The sequence below is a fragment of the Alternaria incomplexa genome, assembly GCF_024043165.1.
Source record: "Alternaria incomplexa strain BMP 0042 chromosome Unknown scaffold_18, whole genome shotgun sequence".
In the NCBI taxonomy this organism is placed as follows: domain Eukaryota; kingdom Fungi; phylum Ascomycota; class Dothideomycetes; order Pleosporales; family Pleosporaceae; genus Alternaria; species Alternaria incomplexa.
Window position 1 is genome coordinate 153379 of NW_026249867.1, and position 17468 is coordinate 170846.

The 17468-nt window shown below is 52.7% G+C and overlaps 8 protein-coding genes across 8 annotated transcripts; 6 read left to right on the top strand and 2 right to left on the bottom strand.

Moving 5' to 3' along the window:
* Nucleotides 1-341: 341 nt before the first annotated feature.
* On the top strand, nt 342-2437 carry J4E90_009904 (uncharacterized protein; the record flags this gene model as incomplete). Its single annotated transcript, XM_051439421.1, has 2 exons — nt 342-1949; nt 1997-2437. 2 exons carry the CDS (start codon nt 342-344, stop codon nt 2435-2437), a joined length of 2049 nt encoding a protein of 682 aa, XP_051286638.1.
* Nucleotides 2438-3039: 602 nt separating this feature from the next.
* Nucleotides 3040-5316, top strand: J4E90_009905 (uncharacterized protein; the record flags this gene model as incomplete). The annotated part of the gene is made up of 5 exons (XM_051439422.1): nt 3040-3072; nt 3122-3206; nt 3257-3483; nt 3539-5111; nt 5162-5316. 5 exons carry the CDS (start codon nt 3040-3042, stop codon nt 5314-5316), a joined length of 2073 nt encoding a protein of 690 aa, XP_051286639.1.
* A 1464-nt stretch (nt 5317-6780) lies between these two features.
* Nucleotides 6781-8407, top strand: J4E90_009906 (uncharacterized protein; the record flags this gene model as incomplete). Its single annotated transcript, XM_051439423.1, has 3 exons — nt 6781-6783; nt 7118-7184; nt 7245-8407. 3 exons carry the CDS (start codon nt 6781-6783, stop codon nt 8405-8407), a joined length of 1233 nt encoding a protein of 410 aa, XP_051286640.1.
* Nucleotides 8408-8734: 327 nt separating this feature from the next.
* On the top strand, nt 8735-9862 carry J4E90_009907 (uncharacterized protein; the record flags this gene model as incomplete). The annotated part of the gene is made up of 1 exon (XM_051439424.1): nt 8735-9862. The coding sequence occupies one exon, from the start codon at nt 8735-8737 to the stop codon at nt 9860-9862; it is 1128 nt and encodes a 375-aa protein (XP_051286641.1).
* A 405-nt stretch (nt 9863-10267) lies between these two features.
* Nucleotides 10268-11832, top strand: J4E90_009908 (uncharacterized protein; the record flags this gene model as incomplete). The annotated part of the gene is made up of 2 exons (XM_051439425.1): nt 10268-10735; nt 11035-11832. 2 exons carry the CDS (start codon nt 10268-10270, stop codon nt 11830-11832), a joined length of 1266 nt encoding a protein of 421 aa, XP_051286642.1.
* Nucleotides 11833-12107: 275 nt separating this feature from the next.
* Nucleotides 12108-12884, bottom strand: J4E90_009909 (uncharacterized protein; the record flags this gene model as incomplete). Its single annotated transcript, XM_051439426.1, has 1 exon — nt 12108-12884. The coding sequence occupies one exon, from the start codon at nt 12882-12884 to the stop codon at nt 12108-12110; it is 777 nt and encodes a 258-aa protein (XP_051286643.1).
* Nucleotides 12885-13893: 1009 nt separating this feature from the next.
* Nucleotides 13894-15961, top strand: J4E90_009910 (uncharacterized protein; the record flags this gene model as incomplete). Its single annotated transcript, XM_051439427.1, has 4 exons — nt 13894-14049; nt 14103-14114; nt 14163-15252; nt 15309-15961. 4 exons carry the CDS (start codon nt 13894-13896, stop codon nt 15959-15961), a joined length of 1911 nt encoding a protein of 636 aa, XP_051286644.1.
* A 429-nt stretch (nt 15962-16390) lies between these two features.
* Nucleotides 16391-17228, bottom strand: J4E90_009911 (uncharacterized protein; the record flags this gene model as incomplete). Its single annotated transcript, XM_051439428.1, has 2 exons — nt 16391-17081; nt 17131-17228. 2 exons carry the CDS (start codon nt 17226-17228, stop codon nt 16391-16393), a joined length of 789 nt encoding a protein of 262 aa, XP_051286645.1.
* Between the last annotated feature and the right edge of the window lie 240 nt (nt 17229-17468).

The window sequence follows — 17468 nt, forward strand, 5'->3', positions numbered from 1 at the left end:
TTTGCCAGCTGCATCTCCGTTGTACGCCATGGTGGTTACCGTGTGGCCAGACCCATCATTGTGAAATCATTCCAGATTGCAGCAGCACCAGTAGTAGCGTCGTCTCTGCAGCATCACGTCACAGCTCCAACTTGCACGCTACCAGACAACCCACAACCACGACACCTCCACCAGACTACCAGATCCGCTAAGATCGCCGCCGTCACTCCCTCCGCGGTGTAATCGCAGCCTCTGAACTCACCTCACACCTGCGCCTTTTATTCCTATCTCCCTACCCTCTTCCGCTTCCTCGCCCTAGTACCCCGCCAATATCAGGCCGCGACTTTTATCTGTCTTTCGCCATGGCCTCCAATCCCTCCACCCCCGACACGGAAGTCGACGCCGATACCGTCTTCGATAGTCCCTCGCCCTCGCCTGCACCCTCGAGTCCTACCGCCGATGCCACCCCGCCTGACGAACCCGCTGCCGAGCGCCCTCCTCCCCGAACTGCATCCACGACATCAGCCGCGACACCTAACATGACATCCTCCTCAACACCACTCGGAAACATCAACGCTGCCAGGAATCCCCGTCCTTCGAATCCTCCTACCATCTCCAGCCGAGGCAGCGGTCTCAATGTCTCCCAAGACATCCTTGCCAGGATACAGGCAGTGCATCTCGGCAGAAAGGGCGCTCCGCCGACTGGTCTGCCTGGTAGAGGGCCTGCGCCTCAGAGTCCTGGCCCATCTCCCGACAGCCGTAACCCCATGTCGCCGGGTCCTCACCCAGGAGGTGTACCCAGCAACTTCCGAATGCCTGTGAGACCGCCTGCGACTAACTTCCAATCGGCACCAGCAGTTCCTGGTCGTGGACCACCTGCCAAGCAGTCTATAGCAGAGAAGCGCGGCATGAGGTTCCCAGGCGGACTCCCAGGCGGATTGCCAGGCTCGTCCCCAACTGCAGGCGGTGCTCCTCCCGCCGGCAAGAAGAAGCCCGGATTGACTCTCTCGCAGATGAACGGAGGACCCGAACCTGATGCAGGCGCAGAACCGAAGAAACAAGAAACTCACTTTGACAAATTCTCTCAGTTCGTCGATACAAAAACCGGCAGTCTCAAGTTTGCCGGCAAGGCCGTCCTCAACTCAGACGGTGTGCAATTCGCGAGCGGTACCTCCTTCAACATCTCCCTGGACGAAGTTGATACACTAGACGAGCTTGGCAAGGGAAACTACGGCACAGTATACAAAGTTAGACATAGCAGACCGCGAATGCGGAAGCCAGGGCAGGGTCTAGCGGGTAACAAGGCTGCGCCAGGCTCGCCGTCGCGAAAGGAATTTGGCGAAGAAGCGAGCCCTACCAGTGCGAAGCCAGCTGCGGGGACCGGCATAGTCATGGCAATGAAGGAAGTGAGGCTCGAGTTGGACGACTCAAAGTTCGCTGCTATCATCATGGAACTCGACGTCCTGCATCGCTGCGTTTCACCCTTCATCGTCGACTTTTACGGTGCTTTCTTCCAGGAAGGTGCGGTGTACATCTGTATGGAATTCATGGACGGAGGCTCCATAGACAAACTTTACGCCGACGGTGTGCCCGAGGGCGTCTTGCGCAAGATCACCATGGCCACGACTATGGGTCTGAAGTCACTCAAGGATGATCACAACATCATTCACCGAGACGTGAAGCCTACCAACATTCTCATGAACACCAAGGGTGCGATCAAAATCTGTGATTTTGGTGTCAGTGGAAATCTCGTCGCCAGTATTGCCAAGACCAACATCGGGTGCCAAAGTTACATGGCACCTGAGAGGATATCTTCAGGCGGCATCGCACAAGCAGGCGCCAACCCTGGAGGCGGCACATACAGCGTACAAAGCGACATCTGGAGTTTGGGACTGACAATCATCGAGTGCGCTCTGGGGCGGTACCCGTACCCACCAGAGACGTACAACAACATCTTCAGTCAGCTCAGCGTAAGTTTTCACCTTGTGTTCCCACGTCAACTACTAACTCTCTCTAGGCTATTGTCGATGGTGAGCCTCCGGATCTGCCTGAGAGCGGATACTCTGACGCGGCGCGCAACTTTGTACGCGGCTGCTTGAACAAGATTCCCAACCTTCGGCCAACATATGCCATGCTGCTTCAACATGCATGGCTTGCACCTCTCGCGAAGCCCGACACAATTACAGAAGAAGACGAAGAGGAGGTTGAAGCCGCAGCCGAGGCCGAGGGTGGCGAAGCAGCAGGCGACCAGGGACCTGCTGAGGCGATCGAGCCTGTAGAAGATCAAGAAGTCGCCGACTGGGTCAAGGCTGCCATTGAGAAGAGGAGGAGCGGCAAGATGAAGGGCGTCGAGAAGCCCGCACTGCATGCCGCACCTCTTGATGCAGCGACACAGAGCCCATCACCTAACGGTACAAATGGGCTAGAAGAGGCGGGCTCAGTAGAAGCCGCGGCATAAACCTCTCGAATGGACGAAAATATTTGGCTCATTCACGAGAACATCAGGCCGCGCCAGTAGCAGCCTTATGGGTTTACGGCGTTGTATAGGCGTATTGCATGGGACGATTGTCGTGGAGCATTGAAATCGGGCCATTGAGCGTAGAGGACACATGTACCTAGCATAGCATACACCTTGTCCAACTGGACGAATAACACACTTCAAGTCGCCAACCTGCAGTCATTGGATGTAGTGAGGAATCATATGTGGCTTTACTGTCTGCTTACAGAACCGCGTCTTCGTAGTGGAGGAATTGCTGTCGGCGTTGCATGGTTGGGAGTGACGTAAGCGGAGAGCGCTTTGACACGTGATCGGAACCCCTGCTTAGCCAAGATTGCTCGCGGCGGCCATCTGTCGTGGTGCGGGAAAGAACACAGTGGTCGGAACAACTTCAATAAGTAGCCACGACCTTCTTTCGTACGCCGCCCCCACCTTCTTTGTAATGCCACAGGCCTAGCATCACTTTTCTTCCCTTCTGCTGGAATCGTAGTCGACAAACCCCGCAATCACCTTCAGTCGCTCTCTCGCGTACTCAGACACGTCCGTAAGGACAGACATTCGCCATGTCCGGGACAGATTACAACTACGATGAACAGGTACACTTTGCATGCGCCACAAATGTAAACAAATGCTAACAACCTGCAGGGCCAGTTCTTCCCCTACTTCATCCTTACCGTTACCACTCTCGTCACCGTTCCGACTACAGTTTCATTCTTCAGATCAAGCAAAGGTGCGCGCTCCTCGCCACTTCCACGTAGCGCCATACTAATACATCACCAGAGCTCGAAAACACTGGATCGCGGATAGAGTCTGACTTCACCCCCGAACATGCCGATCTCATCCAAGGACAGCGCAAGAAGCAGAAGCGACTCGAGAGGAGGATAAAGCGGGGTCTTCTCATGGTGGGCGGATGGGCGATGAATGCCGCCATGATATACCTCATCAGCACTACTACACGGAGTACGCCTGATATCTGGGATCCCTATGAGGTGCTGGGTGTCTCTACGGTACGACCGCTGCCTCTGTCGCGAGCTTTGGACAGCCTGCTAACTTGCACATCAGGGCGCCGATGAGAGGGCGATCAAGAAGCACTACCGAAAACTGTCCCTCACTATGCACCCCGATAAGGCACGCCCAGACCCCGAGAAGAACATTACCATACAATCCATCAACGACCACTGGGTCGACGTCGTGAAGGCGTTCAAGGCTCTTACCGACGAAGAGATCCGCCGGAACTTCCTCGAATTCGGTCACCCAGATGGCAAGCAAAGTTTCAGCATCGGCATTGCGCTACCTCAATGGCTCGTGACGGAAGGAGCTGGCAAATACGTCCTGCTCATCTATGCGCTCGCCCTCGGTGTCATTCTCCCATACACGGTCGGAAAGTGGTGGTACGGAACACAGAAGCTGACCAAGGATAAAGTCCTGGTAGCCAGCGCTGGCAAGGTTTTCCGCGATTACGACAACGACCAAGGCGAGGTGGGTGTCATACACGCGCTCAGCAGCGGAGAGGAGTTCAACGAAGTTCTCACTGGACACAAAGCGGAGAATGGTCTTTCGAAGCTCGAACAGAAGGTCCTCTCTGAGAACTCTGGATCTCTCATTGCGCAAACACTCACCAAGAAGGACCGACAGAAGCTAGACGATCTGGAGGACAGCCGGCGACGCAAGGTTCTGACTTTGTTGTGGGCATACCTTGGCCGCGTTGAACTGGACGACGAGACTCTGAACGACGAGAAGTTCGAGGTCGCGCCAATCGCACTCCGACTCAATGAAGCTTACACCGCCATCGCTCTCGCATACGGCAACACCAAGGCGATACTATCGGCTTACAGGACCTCTCAGAATCTCATCCAAGCTCTACGACCAGGCGCATCACCGCTTGAGCAGCTGCCACATTTCACACCCGATGTTGCCAGTGCGGCTGAGGCTGCGCGAGCAAAGTCACACTTGACCATCCAAGAGTTCATGCAAATACCCGAAGCTGAACGTAAGGCTCGTGTTGTCAAGTCTGGTCTCCTATCCCAAGAACAATACAGCACAGCCATGACTGTAGCCTCGCGCATTCCAATGTTTCATCTGGAAAAGGCATTCTTCAAGGTCGTTGGTGAGCGTTTTGTCACACCTAGCAGCTTGGTCCAGTTCGTACTCAAGGGTCGTTTCATCCCGACCGCTGCCACCAACGTCCCCGAGGTCAACCCGAAGGACCTACTAGATATCGATCCCGCGGAAGGCGATGTTGCTGCAATCACCGGACGTAAGAACGACCGTTCTGGAGAGAAGCCCATCCAACCGCCTCTAGCATTCGCTCCATACTACGCTCGCGACCACGCGCCAAGATGGCATGTATTCCTTGCAGACAGCAAGCAAGGACGTATTGCAGTACCACCATTCACTTTCTCGACTTTCGACAAGCCCATCCTTGACGAGAGCGGTAACCCCACCTACAATGTACAGACTCTCAAGATGCAGTTCGGCGCACCACCACAGCCTGGCAGCTACACCTTCGTCATGCACATGATCTGTGATAGTTACATCGGCATGGACACCAAGATGGAGGTTACCCTTGTTGTCGAGGATGCCAGTAAAGCGGAAGAGGTAGAAGAGGAAGACGAGATCAGCGAACCAGAAGAGGGTAAGACAATCTTATATCAAGCGTATGTAACAATGCTAACACATCCGCAGATTCATTGGCAGGCCAAATGCACCAAATGAAGACCGGAGCCCCACCAAAGAAGCGGAAACAGATCACCAATGACGACAGCAGCGGCAGTGACACCGAAGGCGACGTCGAATCCGAGAGTGAAACCGACACTGACACCGACTCGGATGATGAGTAGAAACCTCCATCCGGTCTACCAGTAAAATGGTTCTCAATCTCTTTTTGGGGCTATGAATTTTGTGTTACAAGAGACTAGCTGCCTCGCACTATCGAGTTGGCCTCAATTCCTCACTCTTCCTACAGGCTCCCTTCGGAGCTGAGGGGTATTCCTCAGGATTCTCTTTATGTCGTAACACGTGGCGCGGCAAGAAGGCATTAGTAGGCGTTCCGGAGAGGGTTATATACAATGGCGCGCGTTTTGAAAGTTGGAATGAGGGATTCGCTTTCTCGAATTTCGATTGCTGTGAGCGCTTTTGACTGCTATGGAAGATTCCGTTCATTGAAGAGGAAGAACGAGAAGCGCGACTACTACATGGGAATAGGAGAGGATCATTAGGAGTATTGATGCGTGTGTGTAGATATCCAGGTCAGAAATTGACGTTGAGTAACTTTCGACATGATGGCGCCTTCTCCATCTTCATCTTCATCTCCATCTACCCATCCTATCCTGCCTGTGATGAGGAAGTTGAGCAACTCCACTAAATATAGACAGGATCAATCAAGAACTTCTCTCCCGACCAAGCCTGAGCTAAGACGATCTACCTGGCCTGTTACCGTCGATCAAGCACGTAGCCTCAGGAAGACAAGGCATCCGAGAAAAAGACGAACACCTGGCCTGGCCTTAATGCATATACGATATCAACGATATGCGTGCCCTTGTCGGGGATCTGCAACGTGGCTGGTGCGGTCCTCAACTGGTGGGGTTTCAGGTGCGTCGCAGCGTGTGGTGTTCACTCATCACCTCGACAGAGTCGACACCTTCAAACGGGAAGTAGCGATGTGACAGCGATGGCAGAGTCAGGGCAAAATAGTAAGAGTAGTGATATAGGTGATTGTGATTGGCGAGTTAGGGGTGCATATGGGGGTGGTGGTGGTGCAGTGGCATCGACTCGTGGGTATCAGCACAAAGGGAAGCGTTTCTATCGGCATGAAAGGTAGGTCATGCGCATCAACACGAAGGATGGCGTTCTTATCGATAAGAAGAGCAAGTATGACGGTAGCTTGGGTATCGCATAGTGGTCTTACGACAACCGTTCGTATGGACGCGCACAACCACCAAGCATCCTTTCCATCTCCACACGCAGCACAGTCGCACTTGAACGCAGCACAGTCCCAGATCAACGCAGATCGACGTCCCCTTCCCCTGCCCAGCGTAACCGAAAATCACCGAAAATACTGCCTGAGGACGTCGCTAAGGCATGAAGCAGCGACCCCAGCCTTGGCTCCCGATCGGATACCACGGCTCCGCTAACCTAAGGCTCATACAACAAGGCCTCAGGTCGCAAGGCAATCAGGACAAAACAGTCAAGCAAATCTTGGCAACCGTTTTAGTGCACATCATCTGTCTTGGCAAGATACGGGAGTGGAGTGCGCCGGTAGCAAAGTGTGCCAGTGGCGAGTTACTGAGGCACCCAAGGCTACGATGGTACGTGTGTCACATCTCTACGGCAATACAGGGGCGGCAAAGGCAAGTGCCGACATATCGATGTGTTCCCTGGGCATTAACGACGTCGTTTTGTCGATGGCAGTGGTTGGATAAAAGCTGAAGGAAGGACGCATGAGTTTACCTTCTCATCCCACACTCACTCTTCTTCCGGCCTTCTTCAGTCCTTCCTTCCTTAATTCCCGCTTTCGATTCTTTTAGCGACTTTGATAGTCTGCTTATTACCACTTTCTTTGAACCTTTTATACACATACGTCTGTGACGTTTAATCTTTACCTTCTTTATAATCACGATACTACCGTCTTTACCCTTTTAGGACTACTTCATCATCAACATGTCTATCAAGGCTATTGCTACTATCGCGCTTGCGGCTGGTCTCGCTGGTAAGTTCTCCAAACCAAACACTCAATCATATGACGCAACATACTAATCCACCCTCACAGCCGCAAAGCCCATCAACACCCCTGCCAAGCGCCAAATCGGCTTCAACTCCGTCGTCAACGGCTTCAACGGCAACGACGGCGCCTTCAACTTCATCGACGGCTTCAACAACTTCAACCAGCAACAACAAGTAATCCAGATCCAGCAGGAGAACCTCCAGATCATCGACAACGGACGTCAACAAGCCGTCGTCCAGCAAGTGGAGCAAGTCCTCATCGTCGACCAGGTCAACAACGGCTTCAACAACGACCTCAACAACCTCTTCCGCAAGAGCAACTTCCAGAACCAGTTCCGCGATGTCGCCACTGTTACCCTTGTTGTGCAGGAGATCCAGATCGCCATCGACGACGGCCGCGGCAACCAAGTCCAGCAAAACATCTTCGCTCAGTCCGCCGTTGTCGCTAACCGCGGCGCCCGCGAGACACAGACTGTCATGGTCTTCGACAGCCGAACGCTGATCGCCCAGGACATTCTCGGCGGCGACGCCTTCGGCAAGCTCGGTGGCTTCGGCGGTATCGCAGGCGCGACTGGCGCGTTGGACGGCGCAATGCCCACCAAGACAGCTGGTATCCAGCTCTTCGGTGCGAAGCCCACTTGGTCGGCTGTTGCCGAGGACCCAGCTGCGACTCTCGGTGCTATCTGGCAGGGTGCTCTCCAGGACCTCCAAGATGCGCAGAACGACGAAGCGGACAACAAGCTCAACGAACAGATTGCTGCTGAGGAGTTGAAGGCGCTTCTCGAGGGTCAAGACGGCCAGGACGACAACAAGGATGGCGAGGACAACGCCGACGACAAGGCCGCTGAGGAGGAAGCCAAGAAGGCGGAAGAGGAGGCTAAGAAGCAAGAGGAAGAGCAGAAGAAGGCTGAGGAGGAAGCTGCCAAGGCCGACGCTGAGGAGGCTAAGAAGCAGGAAGAGGAGCAGAAGAAGGCTGATGAGGCTGCTAAGCAGGAGGCTGAGCAGGAGAAGAAGGCTGAGGAGGAGGCCGCGAAGAAGGAGGCTGAAGATGCGAAGAAGGCAGAGGAAGAGGCTGCTAAGAAGGATGCCGAGGAGCAGAAGAAGGCGGACGAGGAGGCTAAGGCTCAGGATGAGGCGGACAAGAAGGCTGAGGAGGAGGCGAAGAAAGCTGAAGAGGCCAAGGCTGCTGAGGAAAAGAAGGCAGAGTAAGATACTCTAGAGTGATGGCTCGCGCTCTCTGCAGCAGAGCGACGATGCGCGGAATATGTATACCCTGAGAGGCTTTTGTTAGTTGCTCTCTTACCTACCTAGGTAGTTCAAGTGCTGCGTTTGCAGGACCGGTATCAGCGAGACTGGACCGCGAAAATTGGTTACGAAATTGAATGAATAAATTTCCTTCTTTCACTACATGGCGCACTAGTCTAAATGCATTTACGGTGACGGGATGAGCTCGTGTTGATGTACTCACCTTCAATAATAGTGAAATGTCAATTTCTGCTGATTGTGACGACTTTTATCGGGTTATCTCTCCACACTATGGGCTTCGCATTCTCTCCCGATGTTAAATTATTAGGCATCGAGACTACAAACATGCCATCGCCTCCTGTATTACTGCGCCTCTACTGCAACAAGACTCGGCTACTGATCGGAAGCATACTGCTTTTCATCTGCCTGCATATATTGTTTGGTTGCTCAATCTTCAACATTGTCCCATCGGGTACACCTGCTACCCCAAATCTCGCCAACGCTATACCCGAATCCATACCCTGGACTCCTAAAAGATTGCAAGCAGACCTGCGCATCTCAAAAGCGACCATATTATACAACTTCAGGCAACATGATAGAGACAATCTCGCCCTCGACGAACTCCACACCCAAAACTTCAGATACACAAGCCACATTCTCCAAACACCTATAGTGCGAGGCGCTCTGAACAAGTTCCTCTACCTCCAGTCTCTCATCATCACCGAACTTCAAAAACCAATCGAAGATCAAAAAGAATGGATACTCTACCACGACCCTACCGTCATCCTCGCAAATCAACACATACCACTCCACCACTTCCTCCCACCCATCACGGATGTCGAAACATTCAAGACCCTGTCTATCATTGCTACGAAATCCGAAAGTGAAGAACTAAGTGCCGCGGTCTTCTTCATTCGGGTTAGCGGCGGCTCACTGCGTATCTTGACTGAAGCCATGGAGATGATATACAACTTGCCAGACAACGGAGATGAAAACGAGGAATTTAATGTGGCAGCGACAGTCCTCCAAACTATCCTATCCCGCCCCCACCACCTCGAACACGCCATCTATCAACCCGCTGAATGGTATAATAGTACCTCGTCTCTCTTCTACCAGCCCTACTATCTAACGCTGGCGCATCGTCTCCTCCCCGTCCACTACACCCAAACTATACCAGGTGAAAAAGAAGGAAGCAGTCTGATGTTCCCTGATGCAGACACGGTACACCGTTTTTGGCACGTTGTGCGTGAAGCGCGGCGCGTGTTGAACGAAGCGAAGGAAAAGGGCCATACGAGTGAACAGGGAGAGTGGTGGGAGATGGTAGCGGAGGTGAAGGAATGGGTTGAGGGTAGGGCTTGGGACACGGAGGAGTTGGAAAGAAGGGTAAGGGTCCTGAGGGAGGGGTTGGATATTGGCTGATCTCTTACAATTGAGCATGAATCTGGTGACAGTAGGTTCACGGTGCGGTGACCATGTCATGAGTTATTTTGCGGGTTGTCTCGATCGGCCTGCTGTTTTGAGACGGAGGCAGTTGGAAGGATTCCGCGGCCGGGATGAATGCTTCTAATCTGAGCACATGGATTTTACTGAGCTTGGGGGAAATGACGACGTAGGGCGCAGGCCAAGTCGGACGACTCTCCTCCGGACGGTTCTCCTCTTCCAATCATGTATGATGGTTGAACTGGGCGTCTCGGGTAGCACGGCTTGATGTCGAGTAAGCGAGGTTTTATCCCCGGACTGCATGCTCGACATCTCTTCATATAGTAACATATCGCGTGCCCACAGTTCGAGATGTAGAGGACTCCTCTATACTCACCGCTCACCATGCCGCCATCACCAGAAATAATACCAGTGCAAGACACCGCACCACCAATTAACCCATCCAAAAAGACCACAGCACCCAAGACCAACCAGCCAACTCCAAACAACGCAGCAGAGCCCTACTCCGCCTTCCCGCAATCCACCCGCACCTACCTAACCTACATCCTCGGCATAATCCAACTAATCTCCACCCTAACAACAACAATCTACTTCCCGCTCATCCCCACCCTCAGCACCCACTTCTCCGTCTCCATCCAAGCCATCAACTTAACCGTAACCGTTTACGCAATCTGCCAAGCCATATCCCCGGGTATATTCGGTTCACTGGCAGATTCCTATGGCCGCCGACCCGTACTACTCGGTCTCGTTACTATGTACACGCTAGCGAGTCTGGGTCTCGCGTTGAACAAGAACGATTATCCGGTGTTGATTACGCTGCGAGCGTTTCAGAGTATAGGTGGTTCGGCGACGGTGCCGATAGCGTATGGGATTGTGGCTGATGTTGCTGTGGTGTCGGAAAGAGGGGGGATGTTGGGACCGATGTTGTCGACTTGTAATGGGATTTCGGCGTTTGGACCGGTTATTGGTGGGGCGTTGGCGATGAAGTCGACGGGGCATATGGGCGTCTTCATGGCGCTGTTGGGGATTGCGGTTTTGTGTCTTCTTCTCGTGGGGTTTGTGCTGCCGGAGACGTCGAGGGGGATTGTGGGAATGGAGGGAGGCCTGCGACGGGGGTTTGGCGGACTTGGATATCGCTTCTCGGACGGAAGAGTAGCGATCAGGCGGTGTCCACTGTTACGGAGCGAAATGCGATGCCCAAGCCTTCCCAGACACTCTCGAGAATCTTCGACTCGATACGCATGATCCGTCATCCGGACGCTGCCGTGATTCTCTGGATGGTCGCTTCGTCCTACGGAATCTACTATACCTTCCAAGTGGCCCATTCCGTCATCTTCAAAGACCTATACAACTACAACGAGCTACAAATCGGACTAAGCTTCCTACCTGCGCTGGCTGGCATGACAATCGGCGGGACGATAGCCGGCAAACTCATGGACATAAACTACGCGCACCACGCGCGTCAAGCCGAGATTGTCGACCCAGCGAACATTCTGGACTTCCCAATCGAACGCGCTCGATTCAGGAATATGGTTCCATTGATTCTAATCGAGACGGCACTGGTGATAGGCTATGGATGGACGGTGCAACAACACACTCACCCTGCCGTCCCTCTTGTACTGGAATTCTTCGTTTCCGCACTGGCTACGCTGCTGAGTCATACTGCGAATGCGCTGCTCGTGGATGTGTTTCCTGAAGTACCGAGCACGGCGTACGCGTCGGGTCAGCTTGCGCGAGGGGCGTTTAGTGCTGCGTCTGCTGCTATCATTGATCCTCTGGTGCGCGCTGTGGGTCGCGGGTGGTACTTTACCATCTTCGCGGCGTTTACCGAGACGGGCTGTTTAACGTGTGTGACTTTGAGTCGGTGGGCTGGTATGAAGTGGCGGCGGAAGAGGTATTTGAGAGCGAGTCGCGAGTCTGGAGAGAGCGCGAGTAACCAGGGAGTTTGAGACTGGTTCCCGCCCGCTGGCAACTACGATCATCAGGATCATCATCCCGGATTTTGATCGAGCTCTGGAGTCAGAGAACTTGTCGTGTTACTTTTTTCGACGCGCCTTTGAAACTCGGGTGGCTGGCATCGCGTCTGAGGTTGGCGTTCAGGCATCACGCTAGCCGCTTGCGGCTGACATCGAACGCGCCTGACCATCTTATCACAGTCTACACCATCACTCCAGAAGAAAGTATAGATTACCAAGCCAGCCATCAATTTTTCGAAGTCGCATAACTATTTGGCCATACTCTGGAAGATCGGTCCCATATTCTCCTGCCAGGTATCCACAATCTTATTCGCAGGACCCGCAGCGATCATCTCATCTCCCTTCTTCCACTTCCCTATCGTCTCCTCCGTAAACTCGTCTACACTCAACGCAGCTTCGTTCTTCTCCTTCTTGTTATCATCTGGATCCTTCCTTTCACGATGCAAATCCGTCGCTACTGTCGGCGGCGCAATCTCAATGACCTTGACTTTGGTATCCTTTAACTGAGCGCGTAGATTCATTGACCAGAAGTGCAGCCATGCTTTGGTACCGCAGTATACGGGATTGACGAGGGAGAACGGAACGAAGCCGAGGACGGAGGATACGTTGACGATGAGTGCCATTGGCTTGGATTTGAAGTGTGAGAGCAGGTGCAATGTAAGGTGCATGGGCCCACGTTGGTTGATGTCGATCTCTTGATCGGCCTTGCTTCCAAATTCTTCTGGATCCATTTCGTTGACATCGAGCGGTCGCTGTACTCCCGCATTGTTGACGAGGCAGTCGAGGTCCGGATGTTCGGTAATCAGCTTCTTGATGAATGCTGGGATGGATTTGACATCTCCAGTGTCAAGCACGTAGTAAGCTGCTGCGCCGATTTCTTTCGCGGCTTCTTGGAGTTTTGACTCTGTGCGGCCGGCAATGATGACTTTCTTCCCGTCTTTTATGAATTGTTGCGCAAGGGCCTTTCCGATGCCGCCACCTCCGCCGGTCACGAGGGCGGTCTTGAAGTCGTAGTTTGTGGACATGTTGATTTGAATCCGAGGTTTCTCAAAGACGAATGAAACTTACAAGTGTAGGATGGTACAGCTCTTACAAATTGACTGGCTCAAGGCCATAGCGCCGGTGACGTACACCTACGTCGCCGTCGCTGATGATGTATGTACGTCATGACCCCATTTCAATACTAGAATTTGCTCCAGGGCGCAGCTTGTCGGCGACTACGCCGGTGCGACAGAATACTTCTAAAAGTCGAGGTTTGATCAGGGCAAACTCAACCGTGCCACCTGGGCACAGCGATTTACTCAAGGTAGCTAACTAATCGTGTGTATAATCCAACCACTGTCAACGTTTTCGTTTACCAAGCATGACCAAGGACCCACACTCCTTGCGCTGTGGACGCACGATGGAAGGAGCGCAGCCGCACCCGGGACGGCTGCATCCACACCCACATCTTCAACTCCTCTTCAACCTCACCCACCTGACAAACGTCTGACAAACCCAAAACGTTTTTGCGCTTACCTTCAGGCCCACACCGAGATGCGCGAATCACACACTCAGGAAGCCGTTCCATGCGTCATACGGTCCAAATCGGCTTGGCGTGATGTGGGGTAGCCACGCACCAGATCGCGTCGACAACGCCGGGATGTGGGCTGTGCGACACGCCGAACAGCATTGCCGTAGTGTGAGATTGCTAGGGTGCGCGGGACGGAGCGTTTGCAAGGCCGTCTTATATTAGATGGAAGCCACATTCGTGCTGTGTACAGCCAATCTTGCGTCGAAAGCAACCTTTGAGCTAGGTATATACACGCGAACAACCAACTCTTAGCGACAACGGCAAAGAGACTACAAGATGACGGTTCCAGAGACCCCAGAGTCGAAGTGCGATGTGTTAGTCTGTCGATATCGAGCAATGCGAACATGAAGCTAATGAGTCCAAAGTCTTATTGTTGGTGCTGGACCAGCAGGGTAATGTTCACCACAACAATGGGCATTGTTCGAAACTGACCGAGTCTTAGGCTGATGCTCTCGGCTTGGATGGCAAGATGTGGCATCAATGCTCGCGTTGTCGATAAGCGTGGCACAAAGATCTACTCGGGACAGGCGGATGGTTTACAGCTTCGCAGCCTGGAGATCTTTGATAGCTTTGGTTTCGCTGATCGAGCTTGGAAGGAAGCAAATCACTTGATAGAGGTATGCACATCAATCGATTGTCGTTTGAGTAAACCTTGCTAACCAATCATCAGTTTTGCATGTGGGTATGTTGTCACACTCGATAAACCCACCACCATCCCTAACATTCGTAGAATCCCGGCGAAGATGGTGTGATACGCCGTTCAGACGGAGTTCCAGATACACCAGCAGGTCTCTCACGATTCAAGGAGATCGTTCTCCACCAGGGACGGATTGAGAGGTTCTTCCTCGATCACATCAAGAAGCACTCCAAGGATACGCTACGCGTCGAGCGCGCAGTGCTACCGGAGTCACTACATATCGCCGAGGATCGAGTTGATGACCACTCGCCCGACAACTATCCTGTTACAGTCCAGCTCCGATATCTCACGGAAGACGAGGCCAAACCAGCGCAAAGCAAAGGGTCTGGAGTCAATGATGGTCTGTTCAGGAGCAATCTGGCAGAAGACGACACTGAAGACCTCATTGCCAACAGCCAGCAGAAGCAAGGTAGTACTGAGACTGTAAAGGCAAAGTACGTCGTAGGCTGCGACGGCGCTCACAGCTGGACGCGAAAGCAACTAGGATTCGAGCTTGAAGGCGAGCCCACCGATCACATCTGGGGCGTCTTGGACATTATCCCCATCACAGACTTTCCGGATGTTCGCAAACGCTGCGCTATCCACAGCGCGTCTTCCGGGTCAATGATGATCATCCCACGAGAGAACAAAATCGCCCGCCTCTACATCCAGCTCACAGAGATCAAGCCCGACGCCAGCGGCCGAGCAGACAGGTCGAAGATTACCCCTGAAACCATTATCACAGCGGCACAAAAGATCATGGCGCCGTACAAACTGACGTACGAATACTGTGACTGGTGGACGGCATATCAGATCGGCCAGCGAGTCGGCAAAAACTTCGATCACAAGAGCCGTGTCTTCCTCGCTGGTGACGCTGTGCATACGCACTCACCGAAAGCTGGTCAGGGTATGAATGTCTCGATGCAGGATGGGTACAACCTAGGCTGGAAGTTAGGTCTGGTCGTGAAGGGCATCGCGCATCCCTCTATCCTAAAGACATATCAGTCAGAGCGAAGACGTATCGCGCAAGACCTCATCGCGTTCGACCACAAGTTCTCCCGGCTGTTTTCCGGTCGACCAGCCAAGGACGTCATGGACGAAGAAGGCGTCAGTATGGATGAGTTTAAGAACGCTTTCCTCAAGGGTACGTCACGTCAAACCCAGTGCCATCTACTAAGCCCATCAACTAACCCATCCTAGGCCAACTCTTCGCAACCGGCCTCTCAGTCGACTACGGCACCAGCATGCTAATCGGCAAACCGGGCTCCGCCGCCGACCAAGGCGACGGCACAGATGTCTCCTCCTCGTCCCCCGTCATCGGCAAGCAAGAGCTGTCCTCAGAGATCAAACTCGGCATGCGTTTCCCCAGTCACCAAGTCATCAACCAAGCCGACGGCCGCGCGTGGGAGTTCCAGCAGAAGCTCAAATCCGACGGTCGTTTCCGCATCATCGTCTTCGCTGGTAACGTTGCAAACGCTCCGCAGAGCGCCCGTTTGAAGACCTTCTGCCAGGCCCTCGAGTCGTCATCGGTATTAGCACCGCATCTCGGTAAGAATATCGAGGTGCTTACTTTACACTCGTCCAAGTGGAAGGAGGTGGAGCTGCTGCGCGATCTCCCGGATATCCTACATCCGTTCGATGCGAAGACAGGTTGGGATTACGACTCCGTGTATGCGGATGACGCGAATCCGTTTGAGGGCTTTGGCGATGCGTATAAGGGGTATGGTGTTGATAGGGAGAGGGGGTGTGTTATTGTTGCGCGGCCGGATCAGTATGTTGGGTATATTGACGAGGTTGATGGGGAGGGGTGTAAGGGCGTTGAGGGGTACTTCAAGGGGATATTCAAGCTGTAGTCGGCTAGTCGGGCGATGCGCAATCGCGAAAGAAATTACCTTGCACGTGCTTGCTCCAAGACATCATGAGGCATAAGGAATGTGCTCACTTCGAAAGCTGGCCTTCCAGCTCAGCTATTCACTTGATGATCGCATCAATAAATCTGAACCAAGAGGGCACACAGACATGAAAGACTCGCATTAAACTTCAGTACTGGATGTTAATCAAGAATCAAAAGCCACCTCGCCTGAACTTTTGATGTCTGCATGTATCAAGTGATGAACCCTTTTCTTCCTTCCGCAAAACCATAGTTGTAGAGTGATAGTCGATTGTAAGACGCAGTCGTTGATCAAATCGCTGGAGCAGTCTTCAGTCTCTCAGGGTTGGAGACTAGGATGCTGGTTAGCACTCCTCGCAACAGTGGGAAGCAGTGACGTACCTTCTTCTGCTTACTTGTAGGCCGGATGTGTCTTCTTGTAGCAAGGCTTGTTGAGAGCGACATGCGCATGATACTTGCAACCGATGTCTCTGAAGAACTCCTTGTTATCTTCAGCCGCGACGTTTCTGTGCCTCATATTTGACCCCATATACTTTGCGAGATCTAAGACGAACTTAGGAGGGAATTTGTCGTCTTCCATGTTTTCGAAATCGTCATCATACCAAAAGTGAGCGACGCCATCAACGGCAAACTGTCGATGCGCTGGAATTGTATCACAGATCTCATATACCGCGAGAGGTACATGAAGCATGATCATATCTTCGGATACCATCTTCTCTAGAATCCAATCGATACAGGCGTCCTGGAAACCACAGTCCCGTATGGCGTGGCCAAGCGTGTAGCACTCATTCCACTTACCACACTCGTCGTCCTTGATGTTACGAGAATCATCCTTAATGAGAGAATTGACAAGGTCATCTTCCTCGGTGATGTAGAAGTAGCCGGTTTCAAGCCAACCAAGGTAAATTTCAAAAGCTCGGGGTTCAACGTCTGGCAGTTTCACTTCTTTTGGACCATTGATCTTGAGCGACGTTCCCAAGGTCTTCTTGAAGAACTCGGAGCTAGTCAGAAGAGTACTCTTATCGATGGTGAATACATCTTCCTCGTGTCCGACGAGGACTGTGATCGTCTTGTGTAGGCGGCTATAATTGATCAGTCAAGTATCTCGATGCTAAACTAGCTCATACTAACCCGGGCCTGTCGGCCATGGCCCGCCTCAACTTCTTCGGATCAGGGAGCTTTTCTGACTGGTCGCTTCCTCGCTTTCGGGAGTTCGTGTTGCTTGTCATCGTGAGCTTTGATGACGAACGATTCAGCGTCGAGAGTGAGTTGTGGTGGAAGTTAGTGTCTAAAGGTATCTAGGTAGAGGGAGCGTCTTATATGATGGCAGACTAGCTCCAAATCAACAGGTAAAGGCAGCGAAGATACGATTAGGTAAAGGTGCTTGCTATCGCAACTTCGTTTGAGGTATATAGTGAGCGTTTATCACAGTGGTATGGATGTATAGCAGTCAGCATATGAGAAAGGCA